At 41.7% G+C, this 22,118-nt stretch overlaps 1 protein-coding gene across 2 annotated transcripts in view; it reads right to left on the bottom strand.

Moving 5' to 3' along the window:
* LOC311206666 (sodium channel protein type 5 subunit alpha-like) overlaps positions 1 to 22,118 on the bottom strand; it is a 206,850-nt gene that overhangs the window by 90,107 nt on the left and 94,625 nt on the right. For both annotated transcript variants that reach the window (XM_084282198.1, XM_084282199.1), the window contains 5 exons: positions 20,799 to 20,978; positions 9,825 to 9,957; positions 7,942 to 8,180; positions 2,980 to 3,153; positions 1,195 to 1,551 (listed from right to left, as the gene is read on the bottom strand). In XM_084282198.1, coding sequence (XP_084138324.1) covers positions 1,195 to 1,551; positions 2,980 to 3,153; positions 7,942 to 8,180; positions 9,825 to 9,957; positions 20,799 to 20,978 — 1,083 coding nt within the window. The remainder of the gene's footprint in view (positions 1 to 1,194; positions 1,552 to 2,979; positions 3,154 to 7,941; positions 8,181 to 9,824; positions 9,958 to 20,798; positions 20,979 to 22,118) is intronic.

The following is a 22,118-nucleotide window of genomic DNA, read 5'->3' as shown; positions in this document are numbered from 1 at the left end:
TTGCAAGTTCACCGAGTAATCCACTAATATTTCAAATGATAACATTTTCTCCAGAATTATTTTCAGGTTTCATCATCATATGCAGAATCCATTGACTAATTGTAAGGGGAGACCAAATATCTGAATTTAGGCTAAACTCCACTAAAAATGCAGAAAGTCATAATTGGCCACAAATCCTCTAATTACACATGAAAAACATGCAGAAAGTTGAAGTCAGTGAAAAAAAAATATTCTGCCACTTTGAGTAATCATAACTTAATCTTTTGACCTATATAAAATAAAATAAAAGCTAGAAACTGTAGTTTCCCTTTGCAAATAATATTTTCAGTGAAAATCTAATTATTAAAATTTCATATAAACACAAAAATTATGCTCTTTGTTTTTTAAATAAGCCCCTTCAGGAACTTTTCTATCCCAGGAGCTGAGAACAAAAACACTGGGTACTTAAAAGCAAAACAACCACTAAAAGCAATCGGTAGCAAAACCCAACATTTTTATAGCTGCATCTACTATTAAACAACTCACTACATAAACAGTAAGCCCATTAGAGCCACAATGTCAAAGATGCTCTGTAAGCTGAACGGGCGAAACATTTCCACAATGACTGCAAGCCAGCAAAGCGCTCCATAAGATGTCAACAGGGAAATACAATTCAGCCTTAATAGGTTCAGAGCTTATGTAAGCCATGCTTATGGGATACTCTATTAAAAAAGCAAGCGAGCAAGTGACTTTACTGTAAACATAACCTGCAGCTTCCTAGAACATGCAGGCTAAACACATTTGAAACTCCACTCAGACACCGTGCTAGCTGTAAGGTTCATCTGTTCTGGACCAAAACTGAATAGAAATAAAAATATCTTCATGACAGTTAAGGTGATATTCACTCCTGAAAAGAGATCTGGAATCTCTTAAGTCCCATGAATGCCTTAAGGAATTAAATCATTATAACAAGCCTATGTGCCTTTTTTCTACTAACACATTACCTGTTCTTCTGCAACATAAGCCTCCATCCTTAATTAGCAATGCAACGCTCCCAATTTTGTACTTAGGATGTAAGCAGGTGTCTCTGGGTGAGACCTTGATTCAGCAAATTAAAGCCTCAGAACAACATGAGGTTTGCATTTTCTGGATAAAAAGGTGTCCATTTGCACACACCCAGCAGAAAAGGGAGAAGAAACCATCTGGACAACTCACCACGAGGTTTCCTATCACCATGACCAACAAGAAGACAAGAAGGCACAGGGGCTGCCCAGCCACTTCCATGCAGTCCCACATGGTCTCGATCCACTCCCCGCACAGGATTCGGAAGATAATGAGGAACGAATGGAAGAAATCATTCATGTGCCACCGTGGCAAATTGCCGGTAGCGCTTATCTTCTTAACATTGTCCATGTAACTTTTCCCAAAAAGCTGCATTCCTACCACAGCAAAAATAAAGACGATGATTGCCAGCACAAGGGTGAGGTTCCCAAGGGCACCCACTGAATTCCCGATGATTTTAATGAGCGTATTTAAGGTCGGCCAGGACTTTGCCAATTTGAAGACTCGCAGCTGTGAACAAAACATAAACAACAGTGTCAGTTCACAGAAGCAACAGACACTTCAGCTGCTGAATTATTAAAGTGGTTAAAACATGTGAAACACGTTAAATGCCACAGTACAAGGGGATTTTAGCCACACTTCCCGTTAGCCTCACTGTGTCTATCAATAAAATATCAGTTGTGCTTCTTGGATGAGAATTAAGCATTCAAGGGCTGTACTCTTGCCTTGTTAGGCAGACATGCTTTTAGAGGCTCAGCTCCCTGATATCACGGTGTGGAGGGGATGGAAGGAGGAAGTCTCAGGTATCAATATTTTGTTTTATGTTGCTTTTCCACCTCAAATTAAACAGCCTGACAGACGTCTCGGGGGAAGGGGACTAGGGTTTGATCCTGCAAAGGGAGAAGCAATTCCTCTGTATTTCAGAGCAAGCCTCAGCCTAATGCTGTTAGCTGTTAGCTCCCAGGGTGAAAATCACCTCTGTGCCGAGGATCCCGCAGTCTGGGCACAACCCACATCCCACTTAAGACCTATTTTAAGGATGTAAATGGTTCCTAGTCCTTGCACTGTGTTTTCAACTAAAGGTTTAATTTCAACACCATTGAAGAGGCATTGCTCATAAATTGACAGGAGACTCTCAGGACCCAGCAGCAGCAGCAGCAAAAAAAATTTGCATTTTTGAGCAGTGCACAGAATTTTGGAAAGGAACAAGAAAAGTCTTCCGCTAAATGTAGCCATAAGGGCTTATTTTCCTGGTCTTTCAAGTTATGAAGCCATATCATGGCCAGAATGATTAGCATGGACATCCTGGTACATGAAGTGCAACACAAATGTCAGGCTGGCAAGGAAACTGCTTTTCTGTTCCAATATGCCGACAGTCTCTCATTAATCGAATGCCACTATCCCATGCATAACAAAGGAGCTGACAGCTAAGGAGTTCCGTGAAAGACAGATGCTGTGTTATGCTGATCAGTTCTAGAAAAAAAAAATCACTCCGTGAATAATTCAAAGACATTTTCTTTTGACAACATTTAAAAGAATGGTGGCATGTTTATAACATAATTTTGGAATAACAACTTCCAAAACGACATGTTACTAGCTCTTGCATTTTGTGGGCTATCAATTATCTGCTGATTGTGCTAACAGGTGTACAGGTATAAAATGGCAGATTTTTGTTACAAATTGGATCTCAAACATTTTAAGTGTGCTACAAGTACCTGGCACAGCTAGAAGGAATCAAATTATGTTCTCATTTACCCTGATGTAAATCTGGAACAATTCCATTTATCCCGCAGTCTATAATTAGTGTCACATACCGTTCACCGGTTTGCAGCAATTAAAGTCTTTATCGGTGGATGCATTTTTAAGAAAATATGTTGTGTTCATGTCAGAGTTTACACTTAATGCAAGGAGAGGGGTAAAAACAGAATAAGACCGTACCAGTCGAAAGGAGCGTAAAACAGACAGGTTTCCCATGCTGGATAAACCAAGTTCCATCAGGCTCAGTATAACAATTATGCTGTCAAAAATGTTCCAGCCCTGCTGAAAATAGTAGTAAGGGTCAAGGGCAATTACTTTGAAGATCATTTCTGCTGTAAAAATCCCAGTGAAGACCTGCAGAAAGAAAATACAAAGTGAAAACAGCCTTCTAAGCATCCCTCCTTTCTTACAGACTCTCCACAGATAGAGGTGAACACAGCAGAAAGCCAAAAACATTTTACAAGCAAATACTTCATTTTTCACAGATGATTTTTTATCACTGTTACAGCACTGGCTTTGTCTGGTCTTTTCACCATGATGTTTTATAGCGCTGTAAGCACACAACGACGTCTGGGTTCAAGCTCTTGATAGGGATGGACATTTCCATCGCCTTCTGTCATCTGCAGAGTCTCAGTGGTAAAAAAGAAAGCGTAAAGGTGCCTTTTATAAAGGTTAAATCTATTTATTTCAGTGGAGAAACCTGAATGAATGGAGTGGGAGTGTTAAAGGGGTATTTGGGCTGCCATGTACTGGCTGTATTATCCCTTTTTATATTGTTATTATTAATACCAGGACAGCAAGAGCATCCAGCCATTCTGAGGTTATTGCTGGCAGTGAAGGCGATTAGAAACCCTAATTTGAGCCCTCGTATTTTTTATTTATTTTTTTACAAATAGTCACAGCAGTATTCTTTTCACAGCATCTTGAGAAGACATTGCTTATTTATGACCTGGTTCAAATGTCATATGGTAGAGCTTTTAATTGGAACATTTTTCTTTAAAACAACATATAAATATTACCTATGAGGCAGAGGGAGTGGAGAAGGGGAGGCTGCTGACAGTAAATTAAGTTTTAACAGATTTCCGCAAAGCATCCAAGAGAATCAGATCTTGTCCTCTCATATGCCCTCCTTAAGCACCCATTTAAACACCTGACAGTCAGCTTAAAATGAGAAAATGTGGGCAGCAAGTTGTACACATACTGTTTTATTTCCATTCCCACAGAGCTTTACATTCTGAAAAGCGCTCAGTTCCACTTATATATCAAAGCATATGGTTTTCCATAAAACAGCCAATATCAATGCATTGTGTAGGTCAGAAAAAGGGGGGACCCCAGAGCTGACGTATCAGTAACCTACACTCAAGGAGGAATGTTTTCCACCCTATAAGCTGAGTGTCTGAAGAGCTATCCCAACACAAGTGATCAGCTCTATGCAACAAGACTAAGAAACTCCATGCGGTGTGGAAGGGAAAAGTTAAGGATATATAATTAAGGTATTAGGGAATAAAAATAAAGGATCATAGCCTGTATTTGAAGGTTTGACTTTTACTCTGCAATGCTTCAGGACTGAATTGATGAGTTCTTCCAAGCAGCTATTTCACACAACTCCTTAAGCAAAATACCTTCTCCTTATCAGGAAAATAATACCTTGGACTGTCATCCTATTGATGCCTCATACCAAGAACCCAATGAAACAGCCTGTCTCTGATTTCTAACTAACCAACAATTTCTGAGTCACACTGGCTAGAGATACCAGAGATTCCCACCAGAACACCCCAGTTTCCCTGAGGACAGCAAACAAGCCCAAACTGGACAGCTATGAAATTGTATCCAGGGGACTGCCTCGAAACCCACAACACCATGCTGCCTACATTATGCGACCATCTTGCTGGGAAATGACTCAGGAGGATCGCTTTCTTTGCCTGAATCATTTTAATCAATAGTCTTCTGAGAGGGAAATGTCACAGTAAGATAGGAAAATCTCTGAGCCTTCCTGAAGGCATCAAGAGTCGCGTACGTGCACCAGCGACGAATTTCCAACGGTGGTCATCAAATTGCCAGCACCTGGTAACCAGTATTGTATTGTGTTCATACAAGAGGCTGGATGCTGAGTGCAATAAAGGCTGTAAAGAAAAAGAGCAACTCAACATCCCCCTGGTTATGGTTATAAATATGCCACTGCTGATTTGGAGGATGTTATCTTTAAGAAAACAACCTCTTTTAACTATCATTTCAGCCACTCAGGTTCTAATATTGGATAATATCATCTCAGTTTCTAAAGGAAAACAAAAATTGGGAAAACCTTGCTCTGTCTACCCATTTCTTCAGTGGTGGCACTGCACGGGAAGATGAGAAGTGAAGACGTCCACATGCTTGTGAGGCCTTGTGATGGGATTTTAAAATGTTGGTTCCTGTCAGTGATGAGCTAAAGGAGCTTGAAGGCAGCAGGTGCCACACAACTGCATGATGGAGATGGTGCCATCAAAGCAGGTCTCCAGCTCCTGGCAGCCAGACGAAGAATTACTCTCGGAGACAGCAAATTCATATTCCACTCTAATTTCTTTCAGAAGCACTTATTTCGAGGAAAAAATGCCAGAGATCTGCCCTTTTCAGTATCTTCGTCCACCTAATGATCATGTAATTGCTCAGCGAGGGGTGGATGGGATGGCAGGAGCACAGCCGCTTGGCGCTGGGGCAAGGGAGGCTCTGGCAGTCAGTGGCTTAGGGGAAGCAGGCACCTGGCAGCCTGCCCTGGAGCTGGGGCTGCCCTCCCTTTCATGGGGAATTGCAAAAAAAATCACTCAATTCTCATTACAAATGACTTTGTGAAATCCTCTGCAAAATGGAATTACCTTCCTCTGACCTGCTCTACTCAAAACCATTCCTGTTATGTAGGGGTTTAGTAAAATCTGCCAAGGGGGAGCCTCTCCCTGACCCCATCCTGGCATCTCAGCCTGGGGCCAGCTGCCTACTACAAAAAAAAAATATATATATATATCAGGCTGTTTTGCTTATTTTACACCCTAACACAAATAATCAAAATTAGCTCTAAGCAGTGCTAAGAAACTCAGGGGGAGATGCATGTTTGGGGGGCAACACTTTACAAAATTTCCTTTGCAATTTTGCCCTGTCCTCTGCTCATCGTCTCCATTTCCACCAGTCTCATTGGCAGCTGGCGCAGACCCGCTCAGGTCTGCAGGAGCCATGCGGGCAGGAGGGCTGCCAGGGGCTGGGGTTTCACTGCCTGTGGTCTGGCAAAGAGAGCAACTCATCTGCTAAAAGCAGAGCAAGACACATTGACAAGCCAGAGAGAGATATGGCAGCATTGCCACCTGCTCTGAGGGATGATGCTGGATCCAAAGGTGCTTTTTTTGTCATCTGAGAAGTCATCTGAAAAGACCACAAATTGTTGAGCAACATCCCCACACAAGGACTTGCTGCAAAGTGAAGCTGGGTGCAGTCCTGAGGGTTGATTTTCCAAGCTACCCTTATTCACTGCTTACTACTGAGGGGACGAATGCAGGTTTGGAGCAAGGAGAGAAGATCCATGTTTTTGCCTAGCATAACGACAGAGGGAGATCTACCAGGACACAGCAACTGAAAAACTAGAGACAGGTCCCACAGCCTAGGAGAACCTCAACCTGCTTGAGGAGGTCTAGAGCTAAGAATAATGACTAGTGGGAAAAAAAACAAACAAACAAACAAACAAAAAACACCACAGAAGAAACCCACCACTAACAGGTTCTGTAACACATATTCTAGAGCAGGTACAAAAAGTCTGATTATTGCTACTACCCACCTAAACCTGCCAGTGTAGGACGTATCTCAATGCAGACATGACATCTGCAGTGTCTCTGCATACTCCCACTGTAGTCAATGGCCACTGCAGTCGGTGGCCTTCAGGGCACAGTTCACCTTATCCAAAAGCAAATGTCTTAAAAACATCAGATTAATTGTGCCTTAAAATTGTCCATTTCCCTCCATTGACTTTAAAGGCAACCAGCTCAGACAGAGACTCCTACGCTCTAAATATCTCAAGTTGGGCAAAGTGAATCCCACCTTGAGGGAGCAAAGCCTTTTTTTTTTTTTTTTAAATAGAAATAAAGGGTTTTTCTTATCTCTGCTGTGAGCTTCTTGAATACATATTTAGCAGGGTCCACCTTCCCAGGTACTCCAGACTTTCTTCTGGTCCTAGTGTAAATCTCTGCTTCTACCATTAGACTTTAGGGGCAATTCAACCAAATCATAGCTAAATAGCCTATGCCTTTTCCAATACTAATTTTTCTAAAATTAAAAGGATTTTTAAACACTAAATTTTAAAGCTGTAAAGCATGGTAGCTTTTAAGCTCAAACTCGGAGGAAGATAATTAAAGAAAAAGCTCTGCTTTTGTAGTGATTGCAGTATTTCAGTGCCCCCCCTGGGTTAACAAATTGTACCACATCGCCTCTGGAAAGGCTTTTCTGCTGTCCCTGCAGCTTGGCTGGGGATCTGTCACTCTGCTTTTCCTTGGAGAAGAGCAGTCTCTGCTTACCTTGCAGCTCTCCCCAGCTGCTTCAGCCTGCACATTAGGAGTTTCCCCTCGGAGCACTGGTCAGAGAGCTTTGCTGTGTGTCCCCTCTGCCCTGGGTTTTGCACAGCTCCTATCACACACAGATGCACAAGGCAGGGGTACACAGCAGATGTACCTTAGGCACCTTCCTACATACATACCTACCCAAACTACTTTTCCTTCTATGATCTTGCCTTGTTTTTCCATAGCATTTTTAACTTAAAAGTGACTATTAGTCACCAAGAGCTGCTTCCCTAGCATTGTTTTTACAGAAATCACAAATAAACCTCATTAACCTTTTTCTCATCTCATATCCTTAAACTGATACAAATGAGAAACCTGTAAACAGACCAGAAACATGGCTTTTGTGGTTACCAGTAACATTACAACGTGATAGTTTAATGAAAATAGGTTCTAGTCCTTCCTTTGATTCTCCTCACCCCCAGAAAACACGACTGTGTGCCCTTGACATGACATAGGCAAAGCGATGCTGACAGCATGTTAAAAGTGGGTCTTCCCAAGGCCTAAGCCAAAACTTTAAAAAGCAGCAAACACTCTCCTCAGACAGTATTTCACCTTTGCATTCACTTACCAAATTGCCTATGTAAAGCATGTGGTCAAACTCCTTCGTCATCTTATAGTGCTCCAAGGCCATGAAGAGTGTGTTCAGCACAATGCAGAGGGTGATGGTGAGGTCAGTAAATGGGTCCATTACCACAAACTTGACAAATTTCTTGATTAAAAGCCAAAGCGGGCAGCAATCCCAAATGAGAAATTTAACGGCAAAGTGGTTCCAGCACGGAGGACATTTCTGGTGTGATTCCTCAAGCTCTAAGTCACAAGCAGTAAAATAACAGTCAGTGCATGCTGAGTTATATGACAAGGAAACACTTAAAATGACTCACAACTTAGAGGAAGGCCCTTGAATTACCCCAAACTTCTTTCTTTTTATTTTAGGATAAAAATATTTCTATCCTAACAGGCTGGCAGATTACACAATTTGTGTTTTTTGTTGTTTTTTTTTGCCAGTTGATAGCACTTAGCAGACAGCGGCCTATTCTGAAAGTAGGAACCTTTCAAAAGTGTCCCAAGAGAAAAGGAAGACTCACTCCAGACATGCAAGACCTAGTATTACACATAGAATCAGACTTGTACTCTGTGTTCCAGGTTGGAAAGTTCAAGTGGTTAAGAAGAATTCATTTCCAGTTCTCATTTTACAAGTACCTTAAGTAATACCTTTTAAAGAGTTTAAGAGATAAAAGAGATTCAATCCGATATTTAGAGCTGATTTAAGGTCTTAAGAGCTGGTGTATCATTGGTTATCAATAGGATTTCTGTTCTTAATGTCTAATCCAAAAAGGCGTTAAGCATCTGAGTTCTTCTAAAATCAGGGGACTGCATAACTCAGTTTGAAAATGGTACTATAGCTCCAATGTGCTTTTTAAAGGTGCTTTTAAAGTATTAGTTAAAATAGAACATTTATATGTTCATTTTATTTGAGCACAAAAGAAGAGAAATGGCTTTGTAAGTATAATTTGTGTTAAACAGTGAAAAAGAAAAGCCAAACAAGACAGTTAATGTCTGAATGATCATGATTAGTAGAATTGCCTAATGCATTCCTTTTCTGATTCCTTTATGGGCATGGAACGCTGTATAATGGTTTTAGTCTATATAATTAGAACCTGAGCTAATAACAGGAAAACTTCAGCCAACCCTATTATTTCAATCAGTTTATAAGCAGCCTCCTCTCTTAAGCCAGAATGCGTTCTCTCTGCATTTTCACCCATTGGACAACAGAGCTGCAGGGTTAGGTGCCTTCTAGCAAACTTTCAAAATAATGCTTGATACCCTACATGCACACCTGCACTGCTGTGAGATCTCTGGGAGGCAGAATTGTTCCCAAGAGATAGATCTCTCTTTCTAGCCTCCAAACACAGGGTATATTTAGATTAGACATTAGGAAGAAATTCTTCACTCAGAGGGAGATGAGGCCCTGCCCCAGGCTGCCCAGAGGAGCTGTGGCTGCCCCATCCCTGGCAGTGCCCAAGGCCAGGCTGGATGGGGCTGGGGGCAGCCTGGGCTGGTGGGAGGGGGCCCTGCCCATGGCAGGGGGTGGCACTGGGTGGGCTTTGAGCGCCCTGCCAACCCAAACCACTCTGTGATAAATGTATACACAGTCTCGTGCTCCACTACCCATCAGCCCTCTGTACATCAAAGTCCATAGGGGAACAAAAAGCTCCCAGACCCAACTTTGATTGTACAGCCAGCACTTTGTCAGGATTTTTACAAGTCTATAGGTAAGACGTATTGCCTTCTGTTTAGGAATGACCTGTATTATAAGGGTCATAATAACTCTGTAATACTGTCTTGCAAAACAAAAAGAGCGCAAAAGAAAAACATTAGTGTTTTTCATGCTACTTCCTGCCAATCAATGTTGACTTGGCTTTCAGCTGGGAAACTAGAGGCACATCTTACCTTCCAGGGCACTAGTGATAATGCTGACTGCGCTCACTGCCCTCTGCCTCTGAAAGGGTTCATCTGAGTGGTCCACCGATGGGCGGTGGGGCATTAAAAGCTGCTTCTTGCTTGCCTCATCTGAGGGGGAGGTCTGTTGAAATGAACACATTGGGTCAGTTGAGTGATAACAGGGGAAGAATGCGAGGCAAATATGGAGTAGCATTTTTTGAAATTGTCTAAGCTTTTTTTTTTTTTTTTCTAAGAAGTCCAAAGCTTACCAATTTCCCAATTAGACATGTGCTGCTGGAGTACTGCTTTTGAAAATGGTACATAGAGCAATTTTAAAAACTTTGCCCTGCTCTTCACCTTTGTGTAAACATGTGAAAGACGCAGGTAAAAATAAAAGGGCACTTCTGACACCAGAGAAACAGCAGTGCTGCTTTACCACACCCTTTGCTAATGAACGAAGCCCTGCTTAATTACATTAATTATACCATTATTTCTGAAATGTGTTAACTGTTAAATTATACTGCTAGAAAAGGAAAAAGGAGCATTGGTAACAGCTCCATTACAGGCCTCTGATATCATACCAAGCCAAATTACTCCCCAACACGTGTTTTTTTCATGCTCTGAAACACTGCCAAATCTGAGGAACATATTGGCATTCTGGTGATCTTTGGTGTCATGGATTCTGAAGCTCCATAATTACAGGAGAATCTCAGTTTCCTTTTTCTCTTTTGGAAGGGAAACAGAAAAAAATACAAACAAGCAAACAAAAATAAACTCTATTGGTCTCCTGTTTTCAAGGAAAAGCTAAAAAAAAAGAAAGAACAACTCAAATACCAGAAGAGAAATAGAACTCCCGAGCTTCCTTTATTTAACATTTCATTTTACATTAGCTGTATGCTTTTTGAAGACTTGGGTTTCTGAAGTCAACCAGAAGCACAGCATAACTGCAGACACACTGTATTTAATACTTTATATCGTCAGCTCACAGCAGCAAGATGTTAAGACTTTTATTATTACAATCCCCCACATCATACAGAGACAAATCCTGCTTGCTTTACTCCTCCAGCTCTCCCAGAGGAAGAAGGAAAGATGGTGTTTGTACTGTAAGGATCTGGGAAAGCCATGTTCAACTCTGTTCCTCCACACACACACATCCAAGTAAGGATAGTTCTCAAAATAAATGTTTTAACAGCCTTGTCCTGCTCCTCCAAGGATCTGTGAGACACTGTGTAGGCAAAAGAGATGCGCTGTAGATAGAAAGGTCCCAATGGCTCCCAAAATATAGCTCAGGGAAATGTGAAGGGGGAAATCCCTAAGAGGATGAAAACCCCTGGTTTATACAGACGTCAGAGGAACTGCTTTTGCCCCTCTGTAGCCAAATGAGCTACAGGAATTTGATTCAATCTTCTGGATCTTCTCAGATCCCTTGGATCATAAATGGCCCCAACTGCCTTGAGCAGTGCCCAGGATGCCAACCAAGACAGCTCTGCTGCCTGTCGCTGGGACACACGCCCAGAAGGTTTCAGGATCCATCTTCTGGGCCACTCCTCTATCAAAAGTGTTCTTCAAGACAGGCAATTTTGTGACAATGGGGATGAAGGAGCACTGAAGCTCTACAAGCTGTCTTTCTGGAGTGTGACTTCTTCAGGGCAGGGGAGATCCCTTTGTCAGGTGGCTGCAAAGGACAAGGCTACTTGGCCACTGGTTGATGCTAAAAATAATTGTCAGGACACTGGTCCCAGGTCACTTTGAAGTACTGAAGATAAAAATAACAATGACTGCAAGACCAGAGAAGAGTAAGGACTTAAAGCAATCACTTAAAACATTAGTTAAGTCAGAAAAGCACTAATGCTTCAAAACTGCTTTTTTTTTTTTTTTTTTTTTTTTTCTCTCCTCAAAATATTCTCTTTTCTTAAAACAATTGGATCATTGTCCACTGAATTACTGATGCAGTTTTATCAAAAGGAAATGGGCAATCAGAGCCTATTCAAAAAGACTTTCACTTGTGCAGTGCAGAACAAGAAATCACTCTATGCTTGGCTTAGGAGCTGGGGAAACCAGAAACGATGTTTCAGATGCATTAGTTCACTCGATTCCCTTCACCTCAAAAATGTCCAATAACAAACAAAGAAGCAACAAATATTTTATTAATGAAGACAGCATTTACCAAATTGCATAACCTTTCACACCCGCTTGCAGTACAAAGCAAATACATAGGAGTGAAATGAAATACCAAGAAAAGGAAAAATTTCCAAGGGAAACATATTTTTAAGTAGAGTAATAATAATAATAATAATAATAATAATAATAATAATAATAATAATAATAATAATAATAATAATAGTCAAAACTAAGAAAAGCAACAAAAAAGCCCGGTGAAAAAGCAACCCTTCTGCCATTTCCCTCTGTCTGTAGAAGGAAGCACAAGAAATTCTCAAATTCCTCTGGATGATCTAACTCGTTTTAAGCTGTATCATCATCCCATCCCATAGTTTCTCACATATCAATAGAATTTCTTTATACAACCTCGTCCCCAGAAGTGCTGGTTTTCTGTCTGTCAAAAAGGATATTATTTTCCTAGTGATGCATGCAGAAGTGCTTTTAATGAAGCTATAGGCTGGTGGCCTTTACCTGAAAGCCACCTGTTATTCACAAATGCAACGCAAAGAAGATTCGCTCTGAAAGCAAGAAGTTTTAGGGAAAACATTCAAATTCATTCTTCCTATTGCAGGATTCAGCTAAAACAGTTTAAGTGAAGAGCCTAGGTTGAACCTCATCCAGCTGCAGAGCCCATTGCTCCCTGCTCGCAGGACACAGTGCCTGGGCAGGTGATGCAGGGGTGCAGGAATGCTCCCAGGGTCTTCCAGAAGGACGTGGTCTCTTTCATAATATAGCTGTTAAGCTTTTGCGTGGGTGGCTTTTGATTTAGCATAAAGTATTTTTTCCAGAGAATAAAGTTTCCAGATGAATTCCTTAAAATTACTGAAGTACCTTGGGGAAGTTTACGAGCTTGTGTTCTTTGTAATGAATAGATCCATGAGGGGCTTTTATTATTTATTTTAGAACAGAGATAGATAATAGTTGCACAAGGAACTGGCAGTTTTTGCAGTCTGAGATAGAAAGCAGTTCCAGGAACTGGACAAGCACTGCAGCATAAAAGCTATCATCATCACACAGAGACTATACTGAAGCACAATAGTTCATTGTACTTATATGTGTATAAAAATTAAGCAAAAATAACAACAGTCTCTAGAGTTATGCAGGGAGCCTCCACAGCATCCAGATGAGAAACCACAATGGAGTTAAATACAGGCACCTCTAGCAAGATGAGATTATTTGTGTTGCTCCTTGATTGACTGGAAATGTTTCTCCCTTGGATTAGCTCAATTCTATAGGGACAAATATACTATTCAGTAATTTACATGTAAATGAGGATGCATAACACTGCAGAATTATTTTATTCTGAGTGCCCACTGTACTGAGCTGTGTCAAAACTGCTGTGCGAAGATGGGCTTATATGTGGCAGCATTTTAAAGACTACATTTGGGAACTGGGACAGCTTTAATTTTCCTTGTACAGTAAAAATCTTTTCAAGCATAAAAAGAGGTGGACAGGGCACACCATGAACAATGGACCCAGAAAGGCACTAGCAGAAATATTTAATGAGATTGAAGGTGACCATAATAGCGCTCAGCCTTAAAAAGAAGGCATTTAATTTTGCGGATACTCGATTATTTAAAGAGATGCACTGTAAAATGGAGCAGCTTGCAGTATCTGTGTCAAATCTGAATGATTTACTGCAGGTATGGCCTCGTTTGGGATGTGCTAAAGCAAAATTTGAAGTGAACAGAAACTTGAGCTACGATGACAGCTCTCTGTGCGGCCACAGCAGAGGGCTAGCTTGCTTCCACCCATATGACTTCTTGGTGGCAATGTTTGCATGACTTATTATGTCGACATTGTCTGAACACAAAACTGCTAACACTTTGCCTTTTCACCAGTCCTTTGGCAAAGCAAGAAGAGGAAAAAAGAAATTTTACCTTGGGGCAGCTGTAAGGTCAAACAAAAAACCTTAAAACAATGTGGTCAGCAAACCGGTTTTCTGCTTAGAGAGAACAAAAAACAAGGCCTCTTCTTTTTATATGAAAAAAAAAAAACACAAAATAAAACAAAAAAAAAACACAAAACAACAACAAAAATATTTCTAAAGAGAACAGATTCTGTCTCCTAAACCCTTAGTTTGGCACCTCATTAAACAGCTTTCCCTTTCTAAGGGCTCACACCCCAGTAGTTTCTCCTGTCATGCAAGCAATACCTGATATTTCTGTTTTCCTAAAGGAGAAGAAAAAGTGTGACTGATTCAGGAAAGGCTGGGAGATCCCAGGTAGCCCCAACCTTCCCCTTGCTGCCCATCCCAGAGCCACATCACAGATGGCCCTGCTCTGCTCCTGGGCTGAGGGGTGAGGATGTGACCCAGAGGGAAAGAAGCACTGGGGACCACTGCTGACAGCCAGCTGTCCTCTTCCAGCTGCCTCTTCTAGTCCTGTGTCCATTTCTCTGCCCCTTTGAATCTCCGAATGATTTGGAAAGTTGGGCTAAACTAAAAACCATGTGATTTCCCTGCAAACCTACTGGAATGGCTCCACTTGGCTTTAGGAGGCAAGAGAGGATGGTGTCATGCGTATTTTTTAACCTTCAAAAAAACCTTGAGAACCACAGGTGCCTTACTCATCCCCATCAGATCCCATGGATAAATTGAGCTCTAGATGACAGCTCATTAACTTAATCCAATTCTGTTCAAAAGGATCAGTATCTTGTGAAGGAAGATGTTATTCTAATCTATTAAATAGCTGAGAAGCACCAAGACACAACAGAGCAATACATAACTGCAAATAAATACTATGTGGACAAATGGGAACTTTAGCTTGTGCCCTGAAGTTGCTTACATAATGGATGGATTTTGTCTAAGAATGAGGAAAAGTCCAAACCCCCAGCCCAGCAATCATTATGAGTAGTAAAGAAGGAATCATTTTCAAACCTATCAGTCTCAGAGCAAGCAAAAAAAAAGGGGGGGGGGGGGGGGGGGGACGGGGGACTCTAAATGGAGTCACCACATCCAGCTTGCAGCCTATTTACACTGGGTTAAGTCTGCTGAAATCAGCAGCTGCACTGTTTGAAGAAAGCTGGTGGGAAAACAGAAGCAGACCTGACTCAGTTCTCTGAGGGACAGGGATGCATGGAGATCTCCAGGAGGGTGACTTGGACTTGGTGTGGGTTTCCTGGGACCCTGCATACCTCTGAATTGAGTACCTGTTGCTCTTCATAACCATGCAAAGATTGCCTGGCCCAGAGCTCTTTGGGGGGTGTCTGAAGATCACACTTTGATATCACACTCCTTTGCTCTTCGTATTACCTCAGCAGGCTTTCTAGCTTGAAAATTGCAGTGTAACCCTTGGTGCCAGCAAGACGCTCCCCAAAAACTCTGTTGCTCCTTCTTTAGCCTCACAGGTGCTCATATGTGTCATGGAAATATCACCAGCTGTAGCACAGTGTGCAGACACAAATGGGTTCCCTCCAGAAAAAAACACAATATCTGTCCCTCCTCCTGAGGGACATTTCTTGTGCATTGAAGTCCCTGGTGACTTGGTGCAGCTTTGGTGCAGAAGGTGGCCTGGATGGCCATTCTGTACAGACCACGTCCGACACAAGCAGCAAATTGCTCACCACTCAGACTACCTCTAGCCAACATGACTGATGGACCAAACGCTGAGATTACTTGAATCTTCTCTTGTTTCACTAGCTGTATTTAGGGACTACAGAGAGGAGATGCCTTTTCAGGGAAAGGACTGGTTCTTTGTGTTTTGTTCAGGGAAGACAGAGCAGATACAGCACAGGTCAGTCCTTTTCACCATGGGCTTACACTTGCATAAAACAAATAACAGAGGTTGATGGGGTTAATAAGGTAACTTCAACTTCACCCTGTAACATTTTTCTTCTGCCTCCCCCCAAGAGAATATAAAAAGAAGCCAAAACTGCTACGAAAGAACAAAATTAACTTCAAGAGTTTAACAAGAAAATGGCAAAATAATCCAACACAGAGCCCCAGACAGTGTTAATTTATCTCTGAACATGCTGAGGCTTTGGATTTGCTCTTTCCTTCTGCCTGCGCCCCACGGACAGAGCTGCACGTTTGTGCGCAGCGCTTACGGCTCCTGTAGCAAATGCATCTGTACAGCAATGGGCTTCTTGCCAATTAGCTTTTAAGTCCAGCTCACATTTTCTGGCTAGATTAGATACCAGACCTTTTCAGGAGACACAACATCCTTCACATTGCATCACTGAGGGAGCATCTGTTACTATAGTGCCTGGGTGCTATTTCCTAGACGACCAGGGAACTGCCAAGTGAGCTCACCCACCCAGGCCATTTCATTTTCAACATCAATTTTCAAAAGGCAGTAAACTGGCAAAGGAAAAGAAACGCCAGCAGAGCTCAAAGCCTCCCTGTCACCTCGGGGCCCGATCCTGTAAAATACCAATATTTGCCGTAAAAGGTTGAGTCATGGTTTGTTAAGCTGTCTGACAGCCAGGAGAGCCTCAGCAGCCCACAGAACTGCTTGCCTTACAGAGGGGAAACCCACTGCTCATCTACGGAAGCCTTTCTACCTTTTTTTTTTTTTTTTAGTAGATACACAGACTCCTCCTTCTATGGTTTCTTTAACCTGCAGCTTATTACGTGCCTAGCTATGTTCAGCCAAAATCCACCATCTGTATCTGCTGCTCTGCAGTCTAGAGACTGGCCTTCCTTGTCTGTGGAGAGTGCAAATGGGAATACCAAAGTCCTTAAATGAGTGAAAGTGTGAACTTCTGAAAAAGCAGGGACAGCCTCAAAATCACCAACAAAGCAGGTAATTCTCACCCCACCCAGCTTCCTATGCTGGACTCTCCTCCCATTTACAGGGTGAGAGCCTATTTGCAGGGCCACAGGGAGTGCCTGGATAGGTGAGGAAAAAAAATAAAAATCAGACCAGTGCTTGAAAGGGAAGAAGCTGCCTGGCTCTAGAGAAAAAAGCTACTTCTCAATTTACTGATAATCTGACACCATGGCTGCGATCCATCTCAATTGCCTTTCTTTTCAGGAAATACCTTGCCTAATACATGTTAGAATATCATCTGCTTTCCACCCTCTCAATTTAACCCATTTTTTGGCACGTGGTTACTCTGGATGTATTTCATTTCACCTAACTTAAGACCTATGTAATACAGAGTTTTTGTTGGGGAAAAAAAAAAAAAAAAAAAAAAGCACTTTCAGGGACAAAGATTATTCTGATACATTTTAGATCTCTGAGATGAAACAAATCTTGTCTACATCGATGCTAGTGACTAGATTTGCATTGCTTTAAAACTATTGAGTGATGAACTCCAATCTAGGTATCCACATTAAATGAAATAAATTCCCACCACATCAGTCATATTTCAACCTGTCCACTTCGACCTGCCTGTGAAGTAGCTATTTCCAAAATAGCATCCTATGTTTTTCCACGTGCTTAGGAATTTGTGCTTAGGTCTTAATGCTATCAGTCTTAATAGTTTTAATTCCAGCCTTATGAAGTGTAACAGTGGTGCTTCTCAACAAAGATCCTGGAAATCTGCAAAAGGCTTGAAATCTGCTGATGATCTGCTTGTCTGTCCTCTGCATTACTGGAACTCAATGCTTAGTCAGCCCTTCTGGGAACTACTCCTGGACTGTAAGAACAGCCCTCCACAAGCAGCTATACAAAAGACCACAGGTTAGATGCAAACAGAAAGAAATCAGATATTCAATTGGCAAAAGGAATGAACTTAAAAAATGTCCCTACAAGAAAAGAAAATTCATATTAAACCCAAGATATAGGTATTTGCCTCCAGCCGGTTCTGAAGAACAAGTCTCACCAGAAGCTGTAAACTTATGCTGTGGTGAATGGACATCGGTATGGGAGCTAGCCCGTTGCCTTCCCACCCTGCCTAAGATGGTGTGTTTGGGTTTCTCACTGCAGACTGCATACGGTGTAAATAAATTACAGCAAACTCCAACAACATTCAGAAGGAAACAAGAGCGTGAATCACATACAAAAGTCATATAGTACTCACCAGATCGCCTGTCCCAGGTTTTTCCATAATAACTGGGGGAAGCAGTAACCCTGCAGGAGAAGTAGGGTCTGGGTTGAGTGCCCCGGTGCCTCCTCCTATCAGGGAAACCACACCATTGCAATCCACTGAGCTGTTCCTTTTGCCCGTCTGGGTGTAGTTGGGAGTAGTAGGGTGAGAACTATGGCTCACTTGACTTTGCACGCTCGGACGCCTCCCAGATCTTGGAATTAAGAGAGAGCCCCGGTGGCTTTCATTTTCCCCAGCAGTGCTGATCTCATCATCGGCAAAATCTGTTTCGGAGCCAGTGTCTCTGCCACGGAGTCGGAAACTGAATATGCTTCCGTGGCTGGTTCTGCGCTTCACCAAGTTTGCATTGGGACCATAACTAATGCCAAGGAGAGTCTAGAAACCCCCGGAAAGGAAAAAGGGGAAAGAGAAATAACATTTTGCAACATGTTTTCAGGAGCGAGGAAGGTCTGGGGAGAGCACTAAGTTCCATTTAAAATCAAGTCCTTCAGAGAAAGATTTAATTACATGTATTCAACCTTAGCAAAGTTAAGAGGCTGAATAATCATTCCTAGCCATTAGGTATTTGTCTAATACTTGACAGTTAAGGATGTACTGAAATAGGAAGGGTCAAGGTGGCATTTGCCCGGTAGCATGATACTTCCTTTGCTTCTACTCCCTCCCCATCTGATAAGTGCCAAAGGACCTGGGAAGGCAGCACAAGGAGTGGAAGACAGGAGCAGGGAAGGGGATCCAGCTCCAGTTTACTGCATTATCACACATCTTCGTAACAGCTGGGGAAGGAACGTTGCGGAGGGAGAACAAGAGATAAAGAAATAGGGCAGGAAATGAACTGCGGGGAGAAATGAGAAGAGGGAAGAAGAAGAAGCAGAATACGACGGAAGAAGGTGATAAAGGAAAAATAAAAATAATAATAAATAAATAAAAAAAAAAAACAGAAGAGCAAGAAGAGGGATATGGTTTATTAGTTTGTAGAATGATTATTCCAATGCACATAACCGCTTTGAGGGGTAGGTAATCTAGAGTACAGAAGTTTCCTTAACACCTAAATATCACCCTTGATGATCCACTTTGACGTCTGCTAGTGAGATTGCAGCTCTGGCAGAGCATCAGCAAGACGTAGGCAAGCACTAAACACACCTAAACCCTCACAAAGTGAAAAGGATGTTCAGAAAATGCATAAGGAATTCAAGTCTATCCCCTTCCCTCATATCTGTGAGGAGGAAATTAATGGAATAAGAGCATTTAGGCAGAACATACTTTTGATTTTATGACCTGCATAGAATTTTCAGCTTCTTCAGAACTTTTTCGTGAACCAAGTATGTATGAAGAGAGGTCAGGTTTCCACACTATCCACTAGCCAGCCAACCCAAATGAGCCTGATTTCACTTTGCACTGTAGCTCACATCACTGAATTATGTAACGATGCTATTTTCTGACATTGGTACAAGTACGCATACAAAAACCAGGCCCCTTCTAACTAAAAACAACCCATTTGGATTGCTACCAAACTTTAACTGGTAAAAAAAAAAAAAAAAAAAAAAAAAAATCCATGCCTGGGTTTCCATGACACAGTCATTGAGACTGATTTCTGATGGCAACACACTTCCAGCTGCTCAGATTGCATCTGAATGATGACTCAGCCGTACTCCCTCTAACCATGCCAGACACTGCCTTGCAGAGAAGATTTACTATAAGCTTTGAAATGTGTCTCCCATGTTTCTCATGCATATGACATCCAGGGGCGAAAAGTGAAAACAAGAAATATTAATTTAAGGAACACACTGGCAATACATAGCTCCAGACCATGATCATTTTAGAATGTGGTGTCTTGAACCCCATCCAGAATGAAGCTAGAGAGCAAATCTAGCTTTAACAAAGGTATCATTTCTTACACAACCCACTCAACCAATGAGATGAAAACAAAAACCATAAGATAAAAAAGAGGCATGTTGTTTACAGAAATCCAGCTCTGTGTAAATTTTGTGAGCTAGGGTGTCATTAAATGGTCACATTTACTTAAATCACTTACATGTTTTCTATCAGCATTTTATGGTTGCCAAGTATGCCTAAATTCACTAACACCAAAATATAAAAAGACTTAGCCTATTACATGGCTATTAAAAAACAACAACAACAACAATAAAAACCTGATTTTAACTGTGCCCACAGTCAAGCACAGACAAATTATCTGAAGATATTTACCATCATTTGGTACATACAGCATGTGCAGATTCATATTCATGCATGTCAGTAACATTTATATAAAACCCTATTTAACAACTGTCTCACTATTTTTGTTCCTGCAACATACAATAGAAACAAGTGCCACAAAGTTTTGATTTGAAGGCAACTAGCAAAGGAATACAAAAGTGTTAATATTGTCTTTATAGATCATTAAAAATACCCTCAGAGACAAGTTTCCTCCTTTTCTCCTCCTCTCTTTTCTTTTTAAGATTTGCAGGTTTCTTCTAAGAATATTTTAGTTCTAGTAGGTATAGGATAGATATAATCAGATGAATGAAGTTAGAGTAAAAAAATAAATCAGACTGTGGGTAATCTTGAAGCAAAAATAAAATAAAAAATAAATTAAAAAAATTGAAACAAAATAGGTTCATAAGAATGCTTAATGAGCATTTTTAATTCATTTTGAAAATAAAGCACTAATATATTTCCTTCCACAGTTCTAACACAGACTATCTGCAGGTCAGTCATGACATTAAATATCTTCTTTCCAGCTGGAAGTTTCAGTTTTAAATGCATATTCAGAGCTTGACCTGTCCAATGAAGTGCAGTGAGAAATAAGTGATGTTTCAGAGCATGGCTTACCATTCTCCTCTGACCATCATCATATTCACACTTGGGATTCCTCTGGTCTTCCCCATATTCTTCCCCCGAAGATTTCTTTTTCTTTCGCCTATTTCTTCTTTCCTTGGCATTTTTGGATGCTAAAGGTGACATTTCCAATGAGCTAAGTGACATTGAGTCAATCCCTTTAGCAGCTAGTGCCTAAAAGAGAAGATGGTAGAAAGTACAAAGTCCATTATTTGAGTTCAGGATCCCAGTGAGAACTAATAATTACCCTGTTCAGCAGTTATTTTTCGTTGTAAGTTTTAAGGTTCTAGAGGAGATACATTAAAAATTCCAAGTGATCATTAATCATAAAACTATCTCCTGTGGCTGGAACTGGTCTTAATCCAACATCCCTACTTAGCCATGAGAAAAATAAACATGTGACTCAGGATGCTAGTACAAATGCACACATGCAGGTTTTCCATCCAGATCCTGTGATGAAGCATTAGGAATGGCTGCATAAAGTAATCTGATTTATGAAGAGCTCATGAGCAACGTTTCACAAGAGAACCAGTTAGGGGGCACATGCCTGCAGATGAGTACTGCGCACACTCCCTCTGGAGTAATACTTCTGGTGGTGGTCAGAAAGATCTCAGGTTGGGGCACCACAAGAACAGCCTCTCCTGGGACTTCAGCCCCTCAAACCAGAAGGACTGAGCCGGGGGGGAGCCAAGCTACTGCTGGGTTTTCCTCCCCAGTCGCAGGGGGATGCTAGGAGCAGCAGGCAATTCAGTTGATATGTCTTTGTAAACACTTATGCCAAGCAGCAGTGCAGGCAGCTATGATCAGAGATCCAAAGAGAAAGCCATGGGCTTAACTGGAGATAAGGTGGACTTTGCTACGCTGTGCGCTTCAGTGTTGTGCTGGCTATCTGGTGGGATCACTGCAGGAGCTGAGTGATAACAGACCAACAGCTAGAAACCCAGCAGAAGCCGAATGCAAAAGCCTGAGCACACAAAGCAAGAGCCTTGAAAGCAAATGAGCAGCAGGAGGAAGAATCAATATATTCAGAGAGGAAGCTGCAGCCCACGCCAGCATACCGGGTCCCCATCCCCAGTGCGGGCGGGAGGAGCGAGGGGGCTCCTCTGCTCTGAGCACAAAGCACGAGGTCAGGTTTGGAGATGCTGATGTCCCAGCAGGAGCCACATCAATGACCCGGAGACAGGCCCATTTGCAAAGCCCCCAGCTGGAGTACATAAAATGAACGAATTACGAAAAAAAATCCTCTCCAGGTTCCCAAGAACAGGAGGAATGGATGAATCCTCAGTGCTATTGTCTGCAAGCCACTAGAATCAA

Source organism: Netta rufina (assembly GCF_964035555.1).
Source record: "Netta rufina genome assembly, chromosome: 2".
Lineage (NCBI taxonomy): Eukaryota > Metazoa > Chordata > Aves > Anseriformes > Anatidae > Netta > Netta rufina.
Note: the sequence above shows the minus strand (reverse complement) of the source record. Positions and strands in the feature narration are given on the sequence as shown.